The 19614-nt window shown below is 38.3% G+C and overlaps 1 protein-coding gene across 6 annotated transcripts in view; it reads left to right on the top strand.

Moving 5' to 3' along the window:
- Positions 1 to 7952, top strand: part of CHL1 (cell adhesion molecule L1 like) — a 194788-nt gene extending 186836 nt beyond the window's left edge. For 2 of the 6 annotated variants that reach the window (XM_060161334.1, XM_060161333.1), the window contains exons 24-27: positions 1666 to 1827; positions 2468 to 2599; positions 3979 to 4051; positions 6605 to 7952. In XM_060161334.1, coding sequence (XP_060017317.1) covers positions 1666 to 1827; positions 2468 to 2599; positions 3979 to 4051; positions 6605 to 6821 — 584 coding nt within the window. In that variant the 3' untranslated portion in view covers positions 6822 to 7952. Of the gene's footprint in view, positions 1 to 1665; positions 1828 to 2406; positions 2600 to 3978; positions 4052 to 6358; positions 6426 to 6604 lie in introns of those variants that run through there. The other 4 variants (XM_060161338.1, XM_060161335.1, XM_060161337.1 and 1 more) reach the window with 3 other exon arrangements.
- The last annotated feature ends 11662 nt before the right edge of the window (positions 7953 to 19614 follow it).

Below are 19614 nucleotides of genomic sequence, written 5' to 3'. Positions count from 1 at the left end.
ATAACTAATGTGCTTGAGTGTTTTACAGCAGATTTCTTCACTCATATATTGTAATTTGAAAATGTTTCTTACTAGTATGTTTGTGCTCTTTTTCAGGATCCTGCATTTTCAGCTACTGTCCCCTTCCCTAGTTGACACTGATTTTTCTTCTATAGGCCTATCTTGCCATATTTACAGGAAAGAAACTGTAATCTCCTTCTGCCACTCAATTTCAGCATGATCTTTGAGAAAAAGAGAGAAAAAATAATATACATATATATATACTTCTATTGAGGAAATCCATCTTGCTATCACTAAATTCTCTAAAAATGATAACTTCTGTGCAAATTGGAATTATTTCTGTGTATCTTTGTTCTCTTTGCATAGATGGCACCTTTTAAGGTCATCTGGCATTAAATCAGAGAATGGGATTTGATACACAAGCATTTTTTTCCCCCATCATTTTCTGGTTGTCACTCTGAGTTTCAGGTGGCTCACATTCCATAATCTAACTGGGGGAAAAATGGAGTTAATCAGAAATATTCTTTTTTGTGTCATTACTGGTTTGAATAAAACCCTTGCTTTGCTCTATTTTTCAAAAGCTTGCGCTACTTAATATAACACTAAATTTCTGTTTTTCAAGGGCAAAATTAATTGTGTTTTGTTTCAATGATGCTCAATCTTGAAGGCTTTCTTCAGCTAATATAACTGGTCTTATTTTTCCCATGGTGCCATTTTTTAACGCTCCTTGTGTTATCAGTAACTATTTAATCAATTTTTACTCTGTGGTGAAAAGTTGTAACTAAATTTTAACGTGTGACACATTCTCACTTAAAACAGTGTAATGACTCCTAATATTCTCAACATGGAATATATTTCATTTTCAAATAACTTGTTAACATTTCTTGGTTTACATTTATTTAATTGAGTTAATTCTTAGCAAAAGTATGGATCAAAAGGAAAAATATTTTAGGTATTTTGTTATAGTATTAGACATTAAATGTATATTTTAATGACACTTGAGTCATATTTTTATCTGCTACTGATATTCTACAATTAATATATTGACATATTCACGTTTCTCTTGAAACGTGTAAATTTCTCACTCTGAAAATCTCAATGCATTTCATTTAAATGTACCTGTAAACCTGCACTTTTATGTAGCTTAAGTTCCTACAATTTTCAAATATTTAATATATGAGCATACTGTGATGCTATTCCACCAATATTTATGAAGACAACCAAAGCAAAAAGAAGTAATAATACAGAGTTAAGACTTTAATGCCATATGCTTTCACTTATAAGCCAAAATTGCCATATTCCGTCCCTGCTAGGTTTGTGAAAGTCCAAATTGCAACGGATGACATTGTATAGTTTTTTGAAGTCCGTGTTTGGTTTTAAACCATTCATATGACCAGGCGGATTTATAGTATCACTTCATTAATAAGTAAGTGCATCGTCTTAAAAGGACATGAATTCAGTTCATTTCATTTACTCCATATCAGCATATTAAAAAAGAAAATCTTGAAACGTTGCTTTTCTTGATCTTCTGATAATTCAGAAACTGAGGGAAAAAATGCTACAAAGGGCTCTCTTATTCATCTCAAATAACAATACTTTTTTACTTTTCATGTCCTACTTTTCAGTGATGACAATTCGTATGATTTAACTGTGTACGTTTCTTAGGTAAACGTGTCGGGAAGATATCAGAAGGAGTAAATCTTACTCAAAAGATTCACCCAGTAGAGACATTTGAGCCGGGAGCTGAACATATAGTTCGCCTATTGACTAAGAATTGGGTTGATAACAATAGCATTTTTGAAGATGTAATTGAGACAAGAGGGAGAGGTGAGAAATGAGACTCTGTTTGGAGCCATCATAGACAATACATCTGTGTTCTGTAGATTATTTAATGTTACATACTTCCTATATTAAAGATAAAAATACGAAGTATGTTAGCTATAACAACAGTAGTTTCCATTTGTTTTGGCATAGCATTTTAAAATTGTCAAAACAAAAAATGTTTCATCAAGGTCCGAGTTATCCCTTATTGTTTTTACCAGAGTAGTTGCCTAAAAATGTCTGCTGCTAATTAACGTGTGTTAATAACAGAAACCCAAAAGTAAACCACAACCAAAACCCCAGCGTCTCCATAGCAACCTGCATGTAACCGAGGCAGCTTGTGCTTTTGCTTGCTTGCTGTTACTGCTGTATTTAACTGCATCTGTCTCTACTGTCTGTCTTTGGTTTTCATCCACAGAATCAAACGCAATTTGAGAGGGCCCTTTCTAAAAAATGATTAAATGATTTATCAGTATTCTCCCAATGAAATGTCCTTCGAATCACATTCCCTCTAGGGTCGTTCCAAGGAAAAAATAAAATTGATGCTATTTTGTACGTTTAAAAATGGTGTTTAATTTTCCCCAGAAGGACATAATTCCAAAGACCGTTTCTAGCGCTCAACGTGTGACTTCTCTTTGTACAACAGAATATGCTGGTTTATATGATGACATCTCCACGCAAGGCTGGTTTATTGGATTGATGTGTGCGATTGCTCTTCTCACCCTAATGTTGTTGACTGTTTGCTTTGTGAAGAGGAACAAAGGTGGAAAGTACTCAGGTAAAGTTGTTTCTTAATATGACTTTGAATTTTATTAAATTGTCTTTAATTTCTCGGGGGCTGTCTTCAGAGACATCTTTAATTTTTTTAATTACACATTTAAGTCAAATTGATATTAGAACATTAGGTGTACAGTATACTGAGAGGGGGAAAAATTCCTATATTAACTAACCGAAGGGAATACGTGGGGTCTAGAATATTATCTCTGGTTGGTTGCTTTCTTGTTTCTAGTATATAAAATAGGCTCTAGGGAGACATATAATACTTCCAAGCTTCTATTTTCTATCTGTAAAGTATCACAGATGTTGGTAAGACCTGTTACTAAGTCACACACATATATTTTAATGTCTAAAGAAGCACCCGTTTATAGTACGCCTCTCTACACATTCATGACCCAGAGATGTTTTGCATTAGTCCATTCTAATAGTACTGGCTCTGCTAGTCAACTGTGTTAAACTTAACCAGTGCTGGGAATGCACTTCTTATTACCATGACATATATCAGATACACTGCCTCTTGAATTAATTAATTAATAATTAATATCTGGCTTGGCTTTAATTTCATTCAATTTCCAAATTTCGTTTGTCTTTTTCAGATATACATGTTCTGTTACTATTATTATTATTTTTGCTTAGCATTCATGATGCTTTTACATAGGGGGAAAGATTTAGATCCCAGTGCTATTCGTTTGTTGATGTTCAGATCAGTGTGAAATTTTTTACTGGCTTACGATTCATCCAGCAAAATATTTTGGGGAGCCCATGATGTATACTGCAAAATCAAACAAGAGAATAATTTCTAAATTGTCAAGTTACACAGAATTTATGCCACTATACATGTTTTTTCTTGTTTAGACTGAATTTGTTAGGAATTAGATTTTTAATGACTCATGAATGCTCTAAGTAATTTTAGAGAGAGAGAGCATTTCCTTTTGAGTGTCCCAACGAATTGTCATTTGTGAAATGTTGCCCTATCCCAATTCTGAAGAAGCTTCTTCAAATCGTGCCCAGAAAAGAAAAACAAGTCAGCATTTCATTTTCAGGACAACTACGAGAAACTCTCAGGTCTCGGCAAGTAGTAGTAAAAGGTGCCATGAAGAAGGGCTTTAGTTTGAGTTTTCCTGGTAAAGTGAAGCAAGAGCCTCCTGGGCCTGTATCCCCCGATGCAGAATAAATCTAATTTATTCTGTGTCATTATAGACTTGAATATTCTGCTTACTGAGGCAGTTTGGAGTAAGAGAGAGAGAACCACCAAATGATTGACTTTTTCTTAATTCCCCTTAGTTTGTACACCACAACAAACCTGACTTTCACTGTCAACAGCACTGTTCAATATGTCTTTAAAAATTACTTGTATTACTCCCCTCCCCCTTTTTTCAGTAAAAGAAAAGGAAGATCTGCATCCAGACCCAGAAGTTCAGTCAGTGAAAGACGAAACCTTCGGTGAATACAGGTAAACATGACGTTCCACTGAAAAATGTAGCAGAGCACATATTCATCATCAGCTTACAAATAGAAAAAAGTGTTTGTTCTTAACGATTACAGGACTATATTTTAATACTCCTATAAAGAATAGTTTAAAAAGAAAACAAAGGGCCTTAAGTGGCCCAATCAAATTTCTCTGTGCTGAGGTGGGGATGTAACCGCTATCTAGGTAGCGTGTGTGCTAGGACACTTTTCTTGAAAGGTGTTATGCAGAGGACACTACTGTTATTTAGATTGAGTAGCTATAGATGGAGTAGCCAAAACAGCTTGTAGTCTCTCCTCACCGTGGCCATTGTGAACCCAGGTTGTATGGAGTTTACACCCATAAACATGTATCCTGTGCACCTACGGTGTGTACCTAAAAGGTGATTGATTGAGTCACAGAGCATGTCCTCAAGATGAACCTAGTCTTCAGAGGAAAAAAGTATCAATGCAAATAAATAACTGTAATTAATGAAAGAGAATAAGAGCGGAAAAGGGAGCAACCATTTCTGCCTAAGAGAAGTTGTGGGAAGGGTCCATTCCAAAGGAGGAAAGGATGAAAAAGACTGCGTTACTCTTAACTACCAGAGCAAACTTATGAAGGTATAAAAGTGTGTCACACGTAGGAGAAATTGCAAGAAATCTGAAATGAGGTAGGTACCTCTTCTTTTCTTACCTGTTCTTTTCTAGGATGCCACTGTTTTCAGTCAGGTCCTCTATACTGCAGCCAAAGGAGCTGTTACAGTCTCCAGGCGTATATGGCCGTTTGGCACACAAGACCAGCATCCATATCAAATAATGGACTTGCTTGGCTCTGAGTGGCCTCACCCTGGATCATGACTAGAATCAGGGATGTGGAGTATTCTGATTAGCCATCCTGCATTAACTGATGTACATCTGAGCCTCCTTCTAGGCTCTACTTTGCACTATACTTCTTCTTCTTCCTTCCATCTGAGGTAGTTTCCACGGAGAAGGAGCATTAAAGGCTGAAGGGAGAGAGACAAAAAGAAAACTTGGAATTATACAAATTTAGGAAATTGTGACTCAAATCCCACAAGGCAGGGATCACTGAGAGCCTATGGCAACTGTTGAAAATACTTTTGAAAGATAGATATTACTGGTTCGATTTTATGAGGAAAAAACGAAGACATGCCTTATTTAAAACCCATTCCCTCATATTTTGCTGCTGCTGTAAAAAGACGGGTACAATCGTCCCTTGCAAGCTTTCACCTGGCATCCTGTTAGTTAATACAGTTTCCATCATCTTTCTTTCCCCAAAACTACATGTTTACCTGGAAAATTATGCAGGGAGACAGTTACATAACGTGAATTCTCGTCTTCTGGTAAGAGTTGCTCGCTATTTGTGGCCTGGTCCTTAAGGTAATGCCACATTTTGTCTTTTTGTTTTCTTCGTATTTGCTTTTATAACTGTAGCAGCCCAGTTCGGGAGCCAATTACTATATGAGTCAGGACAGTCTGGGTCACGCTGCTGTTGAAAACAACGCCATATATTTTTCTTTCTCAAGTTGCGTGTGCAACACAGATGGCTCGAGCCATCTTGGTCACTTGGGAGCACCGGCTGGTGAGCGAGCACTGAGGGGTCAGCACAGCAGAGGAAATGGAACATGGCAAACGGAGTACTGGCTGGAAAGTGACATATGTCACCTCTGCTCACTTTGGCCAAAGCAAGTCCCATGGCAATGCCTAACTAACTCAGAGGGCAGTGAAGTATCATCCTGCCACACTTCCAGCAGGCTGAGATATGGACCTATTGGATGACCAGCACCAGGGACTACCACATTCAAGTGCTAATAGCACAGCAATTATATTTTTCTCCCAAATTTTCCTTTTTTAGAATTTTATAAAATCTTCTAATCTGGTGTACAGCTTTCTAGTGTGATGGAAGTTGATATTAAAAAAAACCCCATCGTCTAGAAATTAAGAAAACTATATCATTTTATAGACCTTGTACTAACTCAGACTTGCTTTTGTTGAATAGAATGCAAAGCATAAATGAATGTAGGATACTTGTAGTATTTCTGTTCTAAAAATGCCAGCTTTTTTTTTTTTTCTCATTTAACAAACCTGAGTTTAGAAACTCAAGAAAGTTCTTTGGTTACAAGAAACAGAATTTGATTGATTAACCTAAACAAGAGAGACATTTCTGGAGGGATTTGGAGGAACATGCAGGATCAAAGGTAAAGAAAGAAGACTGAGACTTGAGTTCGAGACGAGGGTTCCAGAAGTTCATGAAAGGGAAGGAAATAACATTTGTTCTCCATGTAATCAACAGATTGGATATCTGCATGTCTCAGTTTTAAAGGGAAGCAGGAGGGGTTACTCAGAACGACACAAATTTGGTAATGACGATTTAAACATTTCTTTGTGAAAGGGGTCATTCAGGATTTACCTGTCTCGTCTTCAGTGCTAATATGAATATCCAGAAAAGTTAAAAACCTGTTAGCACTTGTGCATGAGTCTTGCTTTACGTGAATACCTCACATTAGATTTTGTCGAATTCTTCTTTTTTATTTTCTAGTGACAGCGATGAAAAACCTCTCAAAGGAAGCCTTCGCTCCCTTAACAGGGATATGCAGGCCACAGAAAGTGCCGACAGCTTAGTCGATTATGGAGAAGGTGACCACGGTCTATTCAGTGAGGATGGGTCATTTATTGGCGCCTATGCTGGATCGAAGGAGAAAGGATCGGTGGAAAGCAATGGAAGTTCTACAGCACCATTTCCACTCCGAGCGTAAACGCAGAGCATAGAAACCCATCAGCGGTGCACACCAACATTCCGTATGTATCTGCTTCAAGGGAGCAAGAACTTTTCCTCTAGGAAGAGAAACATTGTGGCAAAAGACTTTATCCAGAATTCGAACTTCCTGCAGTTGTGTTGAGAACAGCACTGCCTTGAAAAAGTAAAACACCTAGCACTACACGCCTGTGGTTTTTTTTTTTCAGGTGCTCAGAATGTAGAACACAAAACAAATCCTGTATTTAGATTCACCTCACCTGAATCCAAAGTAGCCATCCAGTGAACTCCATATTTGCCTGGTTTTACTCTTCACTGTGTTTGCAGAGATGTTGCTGCCTTGTGGGTTTTCTGTGTACGCACATGTGTATTCCGTCTCGGAGAACTGTCTTAGTGACTTCGCTTCCTGACAGGTTAAAAGAAAGATGGTAAGCAAACTGGTTATTTAAAATGTAAAGAGAATGAATGTCTTACTTAAACAGTTCGTGGAATATATACAGTCTAAATTTATTATTTAAAATTTGAGTAGTAGAAGTCTTAGGTGAACGATCAGCTAGTATTTATTGAGCGCCTAACTCTTTGCCCAGAGACGGTCATGCTTAAACAGAATTCTACCTTTTTCAGTTTCAACGTGAATTTGTAATTTCTGTCACTCATCACATCTACAAAAAATATCTTTGTTTTTTGTGTTTTTGTTTTGGACTCAATTCAGCTGCAAAAGAAGCAGTGGTCAGGTTATCTTATGAAAGAACAGGCAGGAGGTGTCCGTGATGCTGTGGTCTAATAATTGGTATCTATTTAATAGCTCCATCTCTAAACTGACTGCCTGTACCTTTTCTCTATGTTTGTATAATGTTATGTTCCATATATTTCATGAATGCATTGTAAATACGATGTTAATATTTACACAATTTAAAATAGAGATTGTTTTATTTTGGAGTGAGAAAAAGAACATTAACAGGCATGTCTGTGCAGCTGGAGGATATAGTAATGCACCATGTTTCATCATTCCAAAGCTCCAACCAATCACATGAGGTTCCCAAACTGAAGACTTTGTACAAAGCATTTGGGTTTTGTTCTTATGTGCTTTTTCCCACCGTCTCAAAATAAAATATCATCATATAAATATTGAGGGGAATGATTCCATATTTTTCAAAGTTAATTTTTGTTGTTGAGTGTGCTCCTACCCCAGCCCCCCAAAAGGAAAACTGTTTACAGTAGAAATTCCTATACATAGGTTTTGCCTGTATCACACTTTAAACATCTTCGGGGGGGTGGGTGGATAGTTTTCTATGTTCGCCTTCTGTCCAAGCCAGTACAAAGTCAGGGAATTTATTTCCTGGCACGTGAGCTACTAGTCCTTCTAAATTAATCATGGAAACGGTTTAGAAATACTATGAAGGACGGTGCATGCATGTCTGTCAGTAAAATTCAGTGTGGAGCTTCTCATTTTATGGAAAACATTTTTAACCTTACCTCAACATTCTTAAGTGTATTTCTTAATTATGTTTAAGTGAAATGGACTCACAGATTTTACTTTATTTTTTGAACTGTACCCATCGGTGTATATTGTTAAACCCTTGACTTTGATGTATGTAGCCCGCTTTCTTGTGCACTAAAATGAGGGAGTGTGTATAATGGTCAACGCAATAATCCACATGGAATATCTAATGATCGTTTTAAACCTTGTCTGTCCTCCAAAAGGGATAGGTGGCAAAAGAAGGTCTTATTTAAAACAATTCTTTGTGGGCTCAGGACTTGACCACACCCCTGAAGTAAGAATTCCCAAAGGGGGAAGGCACTACTGTGGGGCCTCACCCTCACTCTGAGGGTGCACGCACCCACCCATCTGGCCCCTTGAGCTTCATCCCCATCTAATTTTAAGGCACAACTTTTCTCAAGGAAGAATCATCATGTTTTGACTTACCTGGGAGGAATTTCGGGTACTCAGCTATCGATGAGGCCAAGGTTAGGACTTCTGAGTTTAGTCCCACTAGTATTCCACTTGCTCTTCTTTGTCATCAGCTAAACAAGGCTTTAACAGAATCCTGCAGGAGGGACATAATCTCAGAAGTGCATTAGGATTAGATTTATTATCAATTTAATTACCTTTAAGTTAGAAGGAAACACAAATCATGAAATGTTTGCTTTTCCTAGATCGTAGAGTTCTCCGTTAACTGCGTGAGTAAGAAGGATGTTCCTGCTCATATTTTCTGAACGGCCAAAACTTAGGGACTTGAAAAATGAGATTGCTTTCACACTGCCTTTTGCTATCACTCTCTATTACCTTTTCTCAATAGCATGTGGTTTCTACCGGGAAGCTTCACTGAAGGAATAGGTCCATGACTAACTTTCTCTAGTCTCCTGTCAATAGGATTTCAGTGTAATAGGTTGTATATAATCTCAAGGCCTGTTGGTGGGGATCAGTTCCTAGACAGCTGTCCAAGGGCTGGGAAAATCCAAGTTCTCTTCCTGGTTCCAGCACTGATTTTGTACATAAACCGTAGGCAAGTTGCTTGACCCGTTGGCTTCAAACTGTCTCTCTAAAGTGCTAATGATTCTCTCAGTTACCTTCTCTCCATCACAGGGTGTTCTTTTTTATGAAGAAAAATTTGAACATGATAAAAGCTAAGATGCCTTCTAACTTCATAAACCTATAATCTAATGATGTGTCGAAAATCACCCCCCACATACCAACTCAACTTTTTTCCTGTGAACACATAAATATATTTTTATAGAAAACCAAATCTGCAGGAACGCACTCTACTGTTCCATGAGCAGTAATGATTTGCACATGCCATCAAAAATTATTAATCCGAAGATAATTAAGCAGGGTCTTTGCTATACAAAAGGGTTTTTCACGAATTTTGCAGGTGTATTTATAAGAAAATGTGAATTTGGGGGATTTATTCTGTTGGTGTAAAGGCATCTGATATTTTAGATGTATCCATGTTTATAAAAGTGTAAAGCACAATGAAATTATGCTGGAATTCTCAAATAATATTTTTCCTACTTTATATTCATGGAAGAGATGAGCTCAAGAGAGAACAAAAATGAAAAATGTTGGTGTGATTTTCTAAGCGTTTAAAGCATAATTGCCAATTGAAACCCTAAAAATGTTTACATGTCATTAAGATATGAGTCTTGTAACAATTTTACATTGATTATAAAGGGATTGGGTTTGTAATCTGTGGTCGTATATATCCCAGTGTGCCCATAGTGAAATAAGTAGGGTTGAGCCAAAGCTTTCTTTATATCTTAAATTGTTTGATTACAACCCCAAACAGGTAAAAGGTATGTAGAAACTGGTTTCCCTGATTTTCTGTTGGCTTAGGTTAATATTCATAGTAGAACTTGCTTAAAATGTGTTTGTATTGTAGGTGGTGTCTGTATTACACTTATGAATATGTTTGGTTTAAAAAAATATTTTCAGTATACAAGAAATTCAACTTTCCAAATAAACATTCGCCTTCATGTACTCTAAAAACGTTTGTATGCTTTTCTACCCAGATACGAACAATCAATATTTACATATCAACCTTAACTTCAGTTGCCTCTGATCCTGGGATATCTATAAATGAAGTATAAATTAGTAGAGTGTAAATGAGGGATGAATAAAGAATTTTGATCTGAATGACTATAGTTACAAATAGACCATCTAACATCGTGCACATCTACAAACAAATATGCCAGTAAACTCTCTATGATAATGTAAAATTAAGATGAATGTATATTCATCTGATTGCTTTTAGAACACTGTAGAAGTTTTGCTTTGCAAGAAAACATCCAATATGCTATACTTTCAAATAAGGCTAGTGGGTAATTGGGGCACTGCCTGTGGCTCAGCAGACAATCTGTGGACAACTGTGAGTTTAAAAGTGTTTTAATTGTGTACTAAGCAGTTTACATACAGTATATATTTTTTATTCCCTCACTCCTCTTAGGAATGCTTTAGAAAGGTGAGGTTGAGTTTAAACTGACTTATTGATCATGTTTAGAAACTGCTTGGTTTTAAGATAATGTGGTCAGAACATATAATGGGGGAAAACAAGCCAAACTGTATCTAGAAAACAGCTCACTGTATGCAACCTAAAAAGCGGTAACATTTACTACATTGCGATTCTCCAGGAAGAAAATAGGACATCCAAACTTACTGGATCCTGAAGTTCTTGCTAGACTCAATTCCAAGTCTGTTTCCCACTCTATTGTCTCCCTGAAGTGTCACATCCATCCAAGGCTTTGATTGTCACATGCAGGCCAGTGACTTCAAGGTATTTTTATCCCAGAATTCTTCTTATATCTGAAGTTTTGATGTCTGCTCTCTGATGACTGGGGGAGAAGTGTTTCAAAAGCGAAGGCCAATTGCCCCCTTCCAAAGCTGTTCAGCTCCCATCCACCCCCCCCCGCCCCCCCACCCCACAACTGTACAGTTCAGTGATTTCAAGCAACAGCGTCCATCCAAGTACTCAAGCCACAAACCTAGGCATCATCCTTCATACCCAGCTTTCTCCTTTCCCCTACACTCAACCTACACTAAATTCTCTTGAGATTATTGCCTGTGTTTCTCCTGGATCAGCCCCCTGCTCTGCCCTGTGAACACATTAGCTGGACCACTTTCATCCCTATTCTGATCCCCCAAAATGACTTTCCAGTGCCCTTAAGAGAGGGACAAAAATCTTTAATTGTTCTTCAATACCCGGCATGGTCAGATTCCTCCTAAGCTCCCATCATATACCATTCTTCCCTTCCTCCCTCCAATCCTGTTACAGTGATTGTATCAAATGCCTCTTATGCCCTGCTTGAGATACTCTGGGTGCTGTCTGCCTTGTAGCAGCCGCTGCTGGAGTGAGCGGCTCTGCATGGACTACAGCTGACTAAAACCAGGTGGAGATTAAGGGCGGGGTGGTGGGGGGCTCATGACGAAACTCTGCCGGCAGGCTTTTTCCCTTCCTACTATGGCATGAGATGCCACGGAACCCTGCTCATGGAGGAAGTAACACCCCATGGAGAAAAGGTTTACACAGTAAGACAGGGAAACTGGTGGATAGATGCCAACCTTTTCTCTTTTCCCATGTCCCCTCCCACCTCCCTTTAACAGGATGGTCCCATGGATTACAGCAGTCGTTTGCATTTAACAGTGACCAGTGGAATAGTGCATCCTCTATTAATAGTTTCTCACTTTTTCCCTGCCTCATTCTCCCTTTCCCTTAATGCCTAATACTAATTTATGAGGACTCTACTCCCTAATAAATTAGTAGCCCATATCCTGACTGCTGTAGGCTCTGCTGTTAAGGAATTCAGGCTAAGACCCATATTTTATCAGCTCCAAGTATCTGGTCAATTTCTTCCTGTCATGAGCCCCTTACAGTTATTTCTTCTTCACAAGATCACTGATCTGTTTTAAAGTTTAATGTCATTTCTTAAGAGAGACCTCCCAAGGCTTCCATAACTAGGTCAAATCACGCTATTTTAGCGTATCACAACAGTACTTACCTCTCATTTTTTGCACTAATCCCTGTTGCGGTTTTATAGTATGCCTATTTAATTACCATGTCTATTTCTCTGATTAGTTTAGCAGTTCTATAAGGGTAGGGGGCTGCATCTTCGTTTTTACTGGAAACATCAACTGTCTAGTATAGTGTATGACATCTGATGGACATTTGTTAAATATCTGTTAAATAAATAAAAGAATGAGAGTCACAAGGAGATATCCCAGCTAATGAATGCACTTGAGAAAAATGCGAGTCCACAAACATGAAAGAATCTCCATTAGCACCGCTAAACTTCTTTCCCCGGGTTTTCTGTCTTCAAAAATGACCCCAGTATCCACTGAATGACTCAGGCCAAAAGCCTGAAAGTCACTCCTGGATCCGCTCTTTCTCTCACTGTTTCACATCACCTCCTATCAGTTCTAACTCCAAAATACATTTTAAACCCTTTCATAGTTCTTCACCACTATTACTACCATCCTAAACCAAGCAAAAGACATCTTTTTCCTAGGGCTGGTTTTCTTGCTTCATTTTTGTCCTCCTCTGCAATCCGTAAACAATCCCAGGGAGCTTTACAAAGTATAAATTAGATTATATTAATGGTTTCTCAGTGAACTTAGCCAAAATTCCAAATTCCTAACCACATGACCATACGCGCTATCTTAGTGACCTGCCTACCATACTGACTATATCTCATACTCTCTTTCTGTAGAGAGCCACTCTGACCTTCTCTGTATTTCTAGAGCCCAAGAAAACTCATTTCTACCTAATGACATTTACAATTGCTGTTTTTCTGTCTGAAATGTTCTCCCAAATCTTATATAAACTGGCTCATAGGCCATTTAAAGGTCACTTCTTCACACAAGATGTTTCTGACTATCAACTCTACAATAGTCACGGGCTGCTACTTTATTCCTTTTTCTCTCTTCAAAGCAGTCATTACTGTATTAATTTATATCCTTATGTCATTTTTTTTTTCGTCCCTGCTCCTACTACAATGTAAGCTCCATGAGAAAAGCAACTTTGCCTATCTTGTTCCCTGCTCTGACACCCAGAATAGGCCCCAGCCTGTAATAGATCTCAAAAAGATAATTGTTGGGTAAATGAATGAGCTAAACACCAAATGGGAAACAACAAATAACAGTAAGGGAAAAACCAAATTAGTCTGCTTATTAAAACCTACTGACCTAGGAGAGGTCAAACAAGATGGCAGAGTAGTAAGACCCTCCCAAGGGCACATCAAAATCACAAATATTCGCAGAATTGCCCTTGATGCAAGACTAGAACCTACCAGAAAAGACTTTCTACTAAAGTACAAACCTCAAGGAGACAGGTAGGAGGGGTAGACTGGTGATATACTCAAGTCCCATATCCCTGAGTGGGCAATCCACAAACTGGAGAATAATTACATTGCACAGGTTCTCCCAAAGGAGTGAATGATTTGAACCCCATGTCAGGCTTCCCAGCCTAAGGGTCCTGGACCAGGAAGCAAAGCTTCCAGAGCATTTTGCTTCAAAGCCCGTGGGGCTTGCTTCTGGAAAAACGAGAGGGCTGGGGGAATAGAGACTTCATTCTTAAAGGGTGCGCACAAATTCTCCTGAACTCCAGAACCCAGAGCAGAAGCAGTAAGTGGATAGGAGCCTGGATCAGACCTACCTGGTGATCCTGGAGAGTCTCGGGGAGAGATGCGGCTCACCATGGCAACAGAGACCCTGTGGGAACCGTTCTTGGGAGCTCCTCCTACCATGTGGATACTGGTGTTGGCAAGCATCATCGTGGAATCCTTGCTGTAGCATTTTAGCCCCAGGATCCAGCCCTACCTTGGCCCAATAGCCTATAGGCCACCAGTGCTGGGATACATCAGGCCAAGCAAGTAACTGGGCAGGAACACAGCCCCACCCATAAGCAGACAGGCTGCCTTCAGACACACTGAGCTGCCTCTGGACACCCAAGAACCCAGGAATCAGCTCCACCCACCAGGGGGCAGGCACCAGCCCCAGAACCCCTGGGCCCTCACCCTGCCCTCCAGGAAGCCTGCTTTAGCCTCTGGACCGGCTTCAACCACCAGGGGGCAGACAGCAGACATAAGAAAACCACAATCCTGTAGCAAGTGGCACAGCATGCCCACCAGCAGGCCAGACCCTGCCCTGGGACCAGCTGGGCCCTGACCCTCACTACTACTGGGCCAACACAAGCTTTGAGACACCCCAGGCCCCATACCAACTGTGTCAGGAACTGACTCCCCTCCCAGCAATTAGACACCAGCTCTGGGACCCCTGCACCCTGCAACCAGACTCCAGGACCCAGCTCTGCCCACTAGTAGGCCAGCGCTAACCCCAGGACTTGGCTTCACATACTGTTGGGCTGGCAACTGCACCAGAGTCTTCTGGAACCTGACTCTGTCCACCACGAGTGAGCCAGCACTAGCCTTGGGGCTCCTTGGGGTTCTGCAGTCAGCTACCTTGGACCATCTGAAAACATAGGACCACCTAAATACATAAGGCAAATATTAATGGGCATAAAGGGAAAAACACCAGTAACACAGTAATGGTAGAGAATTTTTAACATCTCACTTCTATCAATGGATAGATCATCCAGACAGAAAATCAATAAGAAAACACTGGCCTTAAATGACTCATTATATCAAGTGGACTTAATAGATACATATAGGACATTCCATCCAAAAGCAGCAGAATACACATTCTTTTCCAGTGAACATGGAATATTCTCAAGGACAGATCACATGCTAGGCCACAAAACAAGCCTCTATAAATTTAAGAACACTGAAATCATAGCAAGCCTCTTTTCCAGCCACAACACTATGAGACTCGAAATCAACTACAAGGAAGAAAACTGCAAAAAACACAGACATGGAGGCTAAACAACCAATGGACCACTGAAGAAATCACAGAGGAAATTTTAACAAACCTGAAGACAAATGAAAACACAACAACCCAAAATCTTACACAAAAGCAGTTCTAAGACGGAACTTCATACCAATGCAAGCTTATCTGAAAAACAAGAAAAATTTCAAATACACACCATTACCTTACACCTAAAGGAACTAGAGCAAGGGGAACAAACAAAACCCAAAGTTAGTAGAAGACACCATAAAGATCAGAGCAAAATTAATGGAATAGAGACAGAAAACAACAATGACAGAAAAGATCAATGAAACTAAAAGCTGGTTCTTTAAAAAGATAAACAAAATTGATAAATCTGGGACTTCCCTGGTGGCGCAGTGGTTAAGAATCCGCCTGCCAATGCAGGGGACACTGGTTTGAGCCCTGGTACAGGAATATCCCACATGCCGTGGAGCAACTAAGCCTGTGCGCCACAACTACTGAGCCTGCTCTCTAAAGCCCGCGAGCCACAACTACTGAGCCCGTGTGCCACAACTACTGAAGCCTGTGCACCTAGAGCCCGTGCTCCGCAACAAGAGAAGCCACTGCAATGAGAAGCCTGCGCACCACAACGAAGAGTAGCCCCCGCTCACCGCAACTAGAGAAAGCCCGCATGCAGCAATGAAGACACAATGCAGCCAATCAATCAATCAAGGAAACCTGTAAAAAAAAAAATTGATAAATCTTTAGCCAGACTCATCACACACACAAAAAAAGAGAAGGCCCAAATCAATAAAGTCAGAAATGGAAAAGAACTCACAACTGACACCACAGAAATACAAAAGATAGTAAGAGACTACTACAAACAACTATATGCCAATAAAATAGATGACCTAGAAGAAATGGACAAATTCTTAGAAAGGTAAAATCTCCCAAGACTAAACCAGGAAGAAATGGAAAATATGAACAGATCAATTACCAGTACAGAAACTGAATCAGTAATTTAAAAGCTCCCAACAAACAAAAGTCCAGGACCAGGTGGCTTCACAGGTGAATTCTACCAAAGACATAGAGAAGACCTAACACCTATCCTCAAACTATTCCAGAAAGTTGCAGAGGAAGGAACACTTACAAATTCATTCTATGAGGCTACCATCATCCTAATACCAAAACCAGACAAAAGTATAACACACAAAAATTATAGGCCAATATCAATGATGAACATAGATGCAAAAATTCTCAACAAAACATTAGCAAACTGAATCCAACAACACATTAAAAGGATCATACAGCATGATCGAATGGGGTTTATCCCAGGGCTGCAAGGATTTTTCCATATGTACAAACCAAGTGATAAGATACACCATGTTAACAAAATGAAAAATAAAAACCATATGATCATCTCAATAGATGCAGAAAAGCTTTTGATAAAATTGACCATCCATTGATGATAAAAACTCTCCAGAAGGCGGGCATACAGGGAACACATCTGAGCATAATAAAGGCCACATATGACAAACTCACATCTAACATCATACTCAACAGTGAAAAGCTGAAAGCATTTCCTCTAACATCAGGAACAAGACAAGGATGTCCTTTCTCACCAGTTTTATTCAACATAGTACTGGAAGTTCTAGCCACAGAAATCAGACAGGAAAAATAAATAAAAGGAATCCAAAGTGAAAAGGAAGAAGTAAAACTGTCACTGTTTGCAGATGACATGATGCTGCACATATAAAATCCTAAAGATACCACCAGAGAACTAGTAGAGATCCTAAGTGATTTTGGTACAGTTGCAGGATACAAAATTAATATACAGAAGTCTGTTGTATTTCTATACAGTAACAATGAAGTATCAGAAAGAGAAATTAAGGAAACAATCTCATTTAACATCACATCCAATAGAATAAAATACCTAGGAATAAACCTACCTAAGTAGGCAAAAGACCTGTACTCCAAAAACTGTAAGACACTGATTAAAGAAACTGAAGATGACACAAAGAGATGGAAAGATATACCATGTTTATAGATTGGAAGAATTAATACTGTTAAAATGATGATACCACCCAAGGCATTTTACAGATTCAAAGCAATCCCTATCAAAATAACAATGGCAGTTTTCACAGAGCCAGAACACATCATTTTAAAATGTGTATGGACACACAAAACACTCTTAATAGAAAACAATACCAGGAAAGAACAGAGCTGGAGGAATCACACCCCCTGACTTCAGAGTATACTACACAAAGTTGACACAAAAACAGACACACAGATCAATGGAATAGGATAGAGGGCCCAGTACTAAACCCACACACTTATAGTCAATTATCTATGACAAAGGAGGCAAGAATATACAATGGAGAAAAGACAGTCTCTTCAATATGTAGTGCTGAGAAAACTAGACAACTACACGTAAAAAATTAAACTAGAACATTTGGATCACACCGTATACAAAAATAAACTCAAAATGGATTAAAGACCTAAAGTACGACTGGAAATCATAGAGCACCTAGAGGAAAACATAGGCAGAACACTCTTAAACATAAATCTCAGCGATCTTTCTCTGGATCTGTCTCCTAAAGCACAGGAAATAAAAGCTAAAAGAAACAAATGGGACCCAATTAAACTTAAAAGCTTTTGCACAGAAAAGGAAACCACTGACAAAATGAGAAGACGCCTACCAAGTAGAGAAAAGATTTCCTAATTATATCATCAATAAGGGGTTAATATCCAAAATATGTAAACAGGTCATACAAGTCAAGATAAAAGAAAAAAAAAACAATTAAAAAATGGGCAGAAGAACTAAATGGACATTCTTCCAAAGAGGAAATACTCTGGACAACAGGCATATGAAAAGATGTTTAACATCGCTAATCGTCAGGCAGATGCAAATCTAAACCACCTCAAACTTGTCAGAATGGCTATCATCAAAAAGAACACAAATAATAAATATTGGAGAGGATGTGGAGAAAACCCTAACTCTTCTTGGGAATGTAAATTGGTGCAACCACTGTGAAAAACAGTATGGAGTTTTCTCAAAGAAAACAAAAGTAGAACTACCACATGACCCAGCAATTCCACGCCTGGGTACATAGCTGAGAAAAACAAAAACACTAAATCGAAAGGATACATACAATGTTTGTAGCTGCATTATTTAAAACTGCTACGATAGGGAAGCAACCTAAGTGTTCATCAAGAAATGAATGGATAAAGAAGATGTGGTATACATATACAATGGAATACTACTCAGCCAAAAAAAACAACCATAAAACCACACAAGAAAAAACAAGAACAAAATTTTGCCATTTGCAGCAACATGGATGGACTTGGAGGGCATTATGCTAAGTGAAATGAGTCAGGCAGAGAAAGACAAATCCTGTATGATATTACTTATATGTGGAATCTATAAAATAAAACAAATTAGTAAATATACCAAAAAAGAAGCAGACTCACAGATATAGAAAACATACTAGTGGTTACCTTGTGGAAAGGGAAGTGAGGAGGGGCAAGATAGGAGTAGGGGATTCAGAGGTACAAACTATTATGTACAAAATAAGTAAGCTTCGAGGATATATTATACAACGCAGGGAATATAACCAATGTTTTATAATAACTATAAATGGTGTTTAACCTTTAAACATTGTGAACAACTATGTTGTGCACCTGTAACTTACCTAAGTATACTTCAAAAACAACTATACTTCAAAAAAAACCTGTTGACCTGAATTTTGCATTTTATAAGTATTCATATATTTAGACTATATTACACTTATTTTGGTGATCATTTCAATATATATATAAAGATCAAGTCAGATGTTATATATCTGAAAATAATATAATGTCATATGTCAATTATATCTCAGTTTTAAAAAAGGATATACAGGTACCTCAGTAAAAATACAAAACTACATACAGCAGGCCTGATCATGGAAAAACAATTTTTTTTCAAAGCTGATGCCAAGCCCTGTCTTCTGCTTTCAGGAGAAGTTGTTTTTAATGTTTTGTAAAACAACTATGTAACTCAGTAATTAAATCAGTTAAAGCACTAATGAGATTCAATACACATTTTTTTGGGGGGGAGGTAAATTTCAGCAAGTTACATACAAAGAACTTAACTGTAGCACAATGTATATTAGAATGATTTTGATAACTAAATATTTATAATTTATGTTTATAATTTCACAGGGCAAATACTTCTACGATAATACATTTCATCAGAGTATAAAAATTTACTATGTTTTACAATTAATTTTTAAAATACCAACACATGCCTCTTTGATGAAGTTAAAGAGTAGAAGTATCTTATAATTTTGCTATTTTAATAAAAATGTAATTAAAAGAGTCAACCACCAGGTGGGAGTGTTTCACAATATTATACCCTGTAGAAAGCATTCTACAGTCAAGGTGTTTTTTTCCTTGAAGGCAGTTTTCGAGATTGAAGCATGTATTGTGTATATATTAC

This window comes from Lagenorhynchus albirostris, chromosome 10 (assembly GCF_949774975.1).
Source record: "Lagenorhynchus albirostris chromosome 10, mLagAlb1.1, whole genome shotgun sequence".
In the NCBI taxonomy this organism is placed as follows: domain Eukaryota; kingdom Metazoa; phylum Chordata; class Mammalia; order Artiodactyla; family Delphinidae; genus Lagenorhynchus; species Lagenorhynchus albirostris.
Note: the sequence above shows the minus strand (reverse complement) of the source record. Positions and strands in the feature narration are given on the sequence as shown.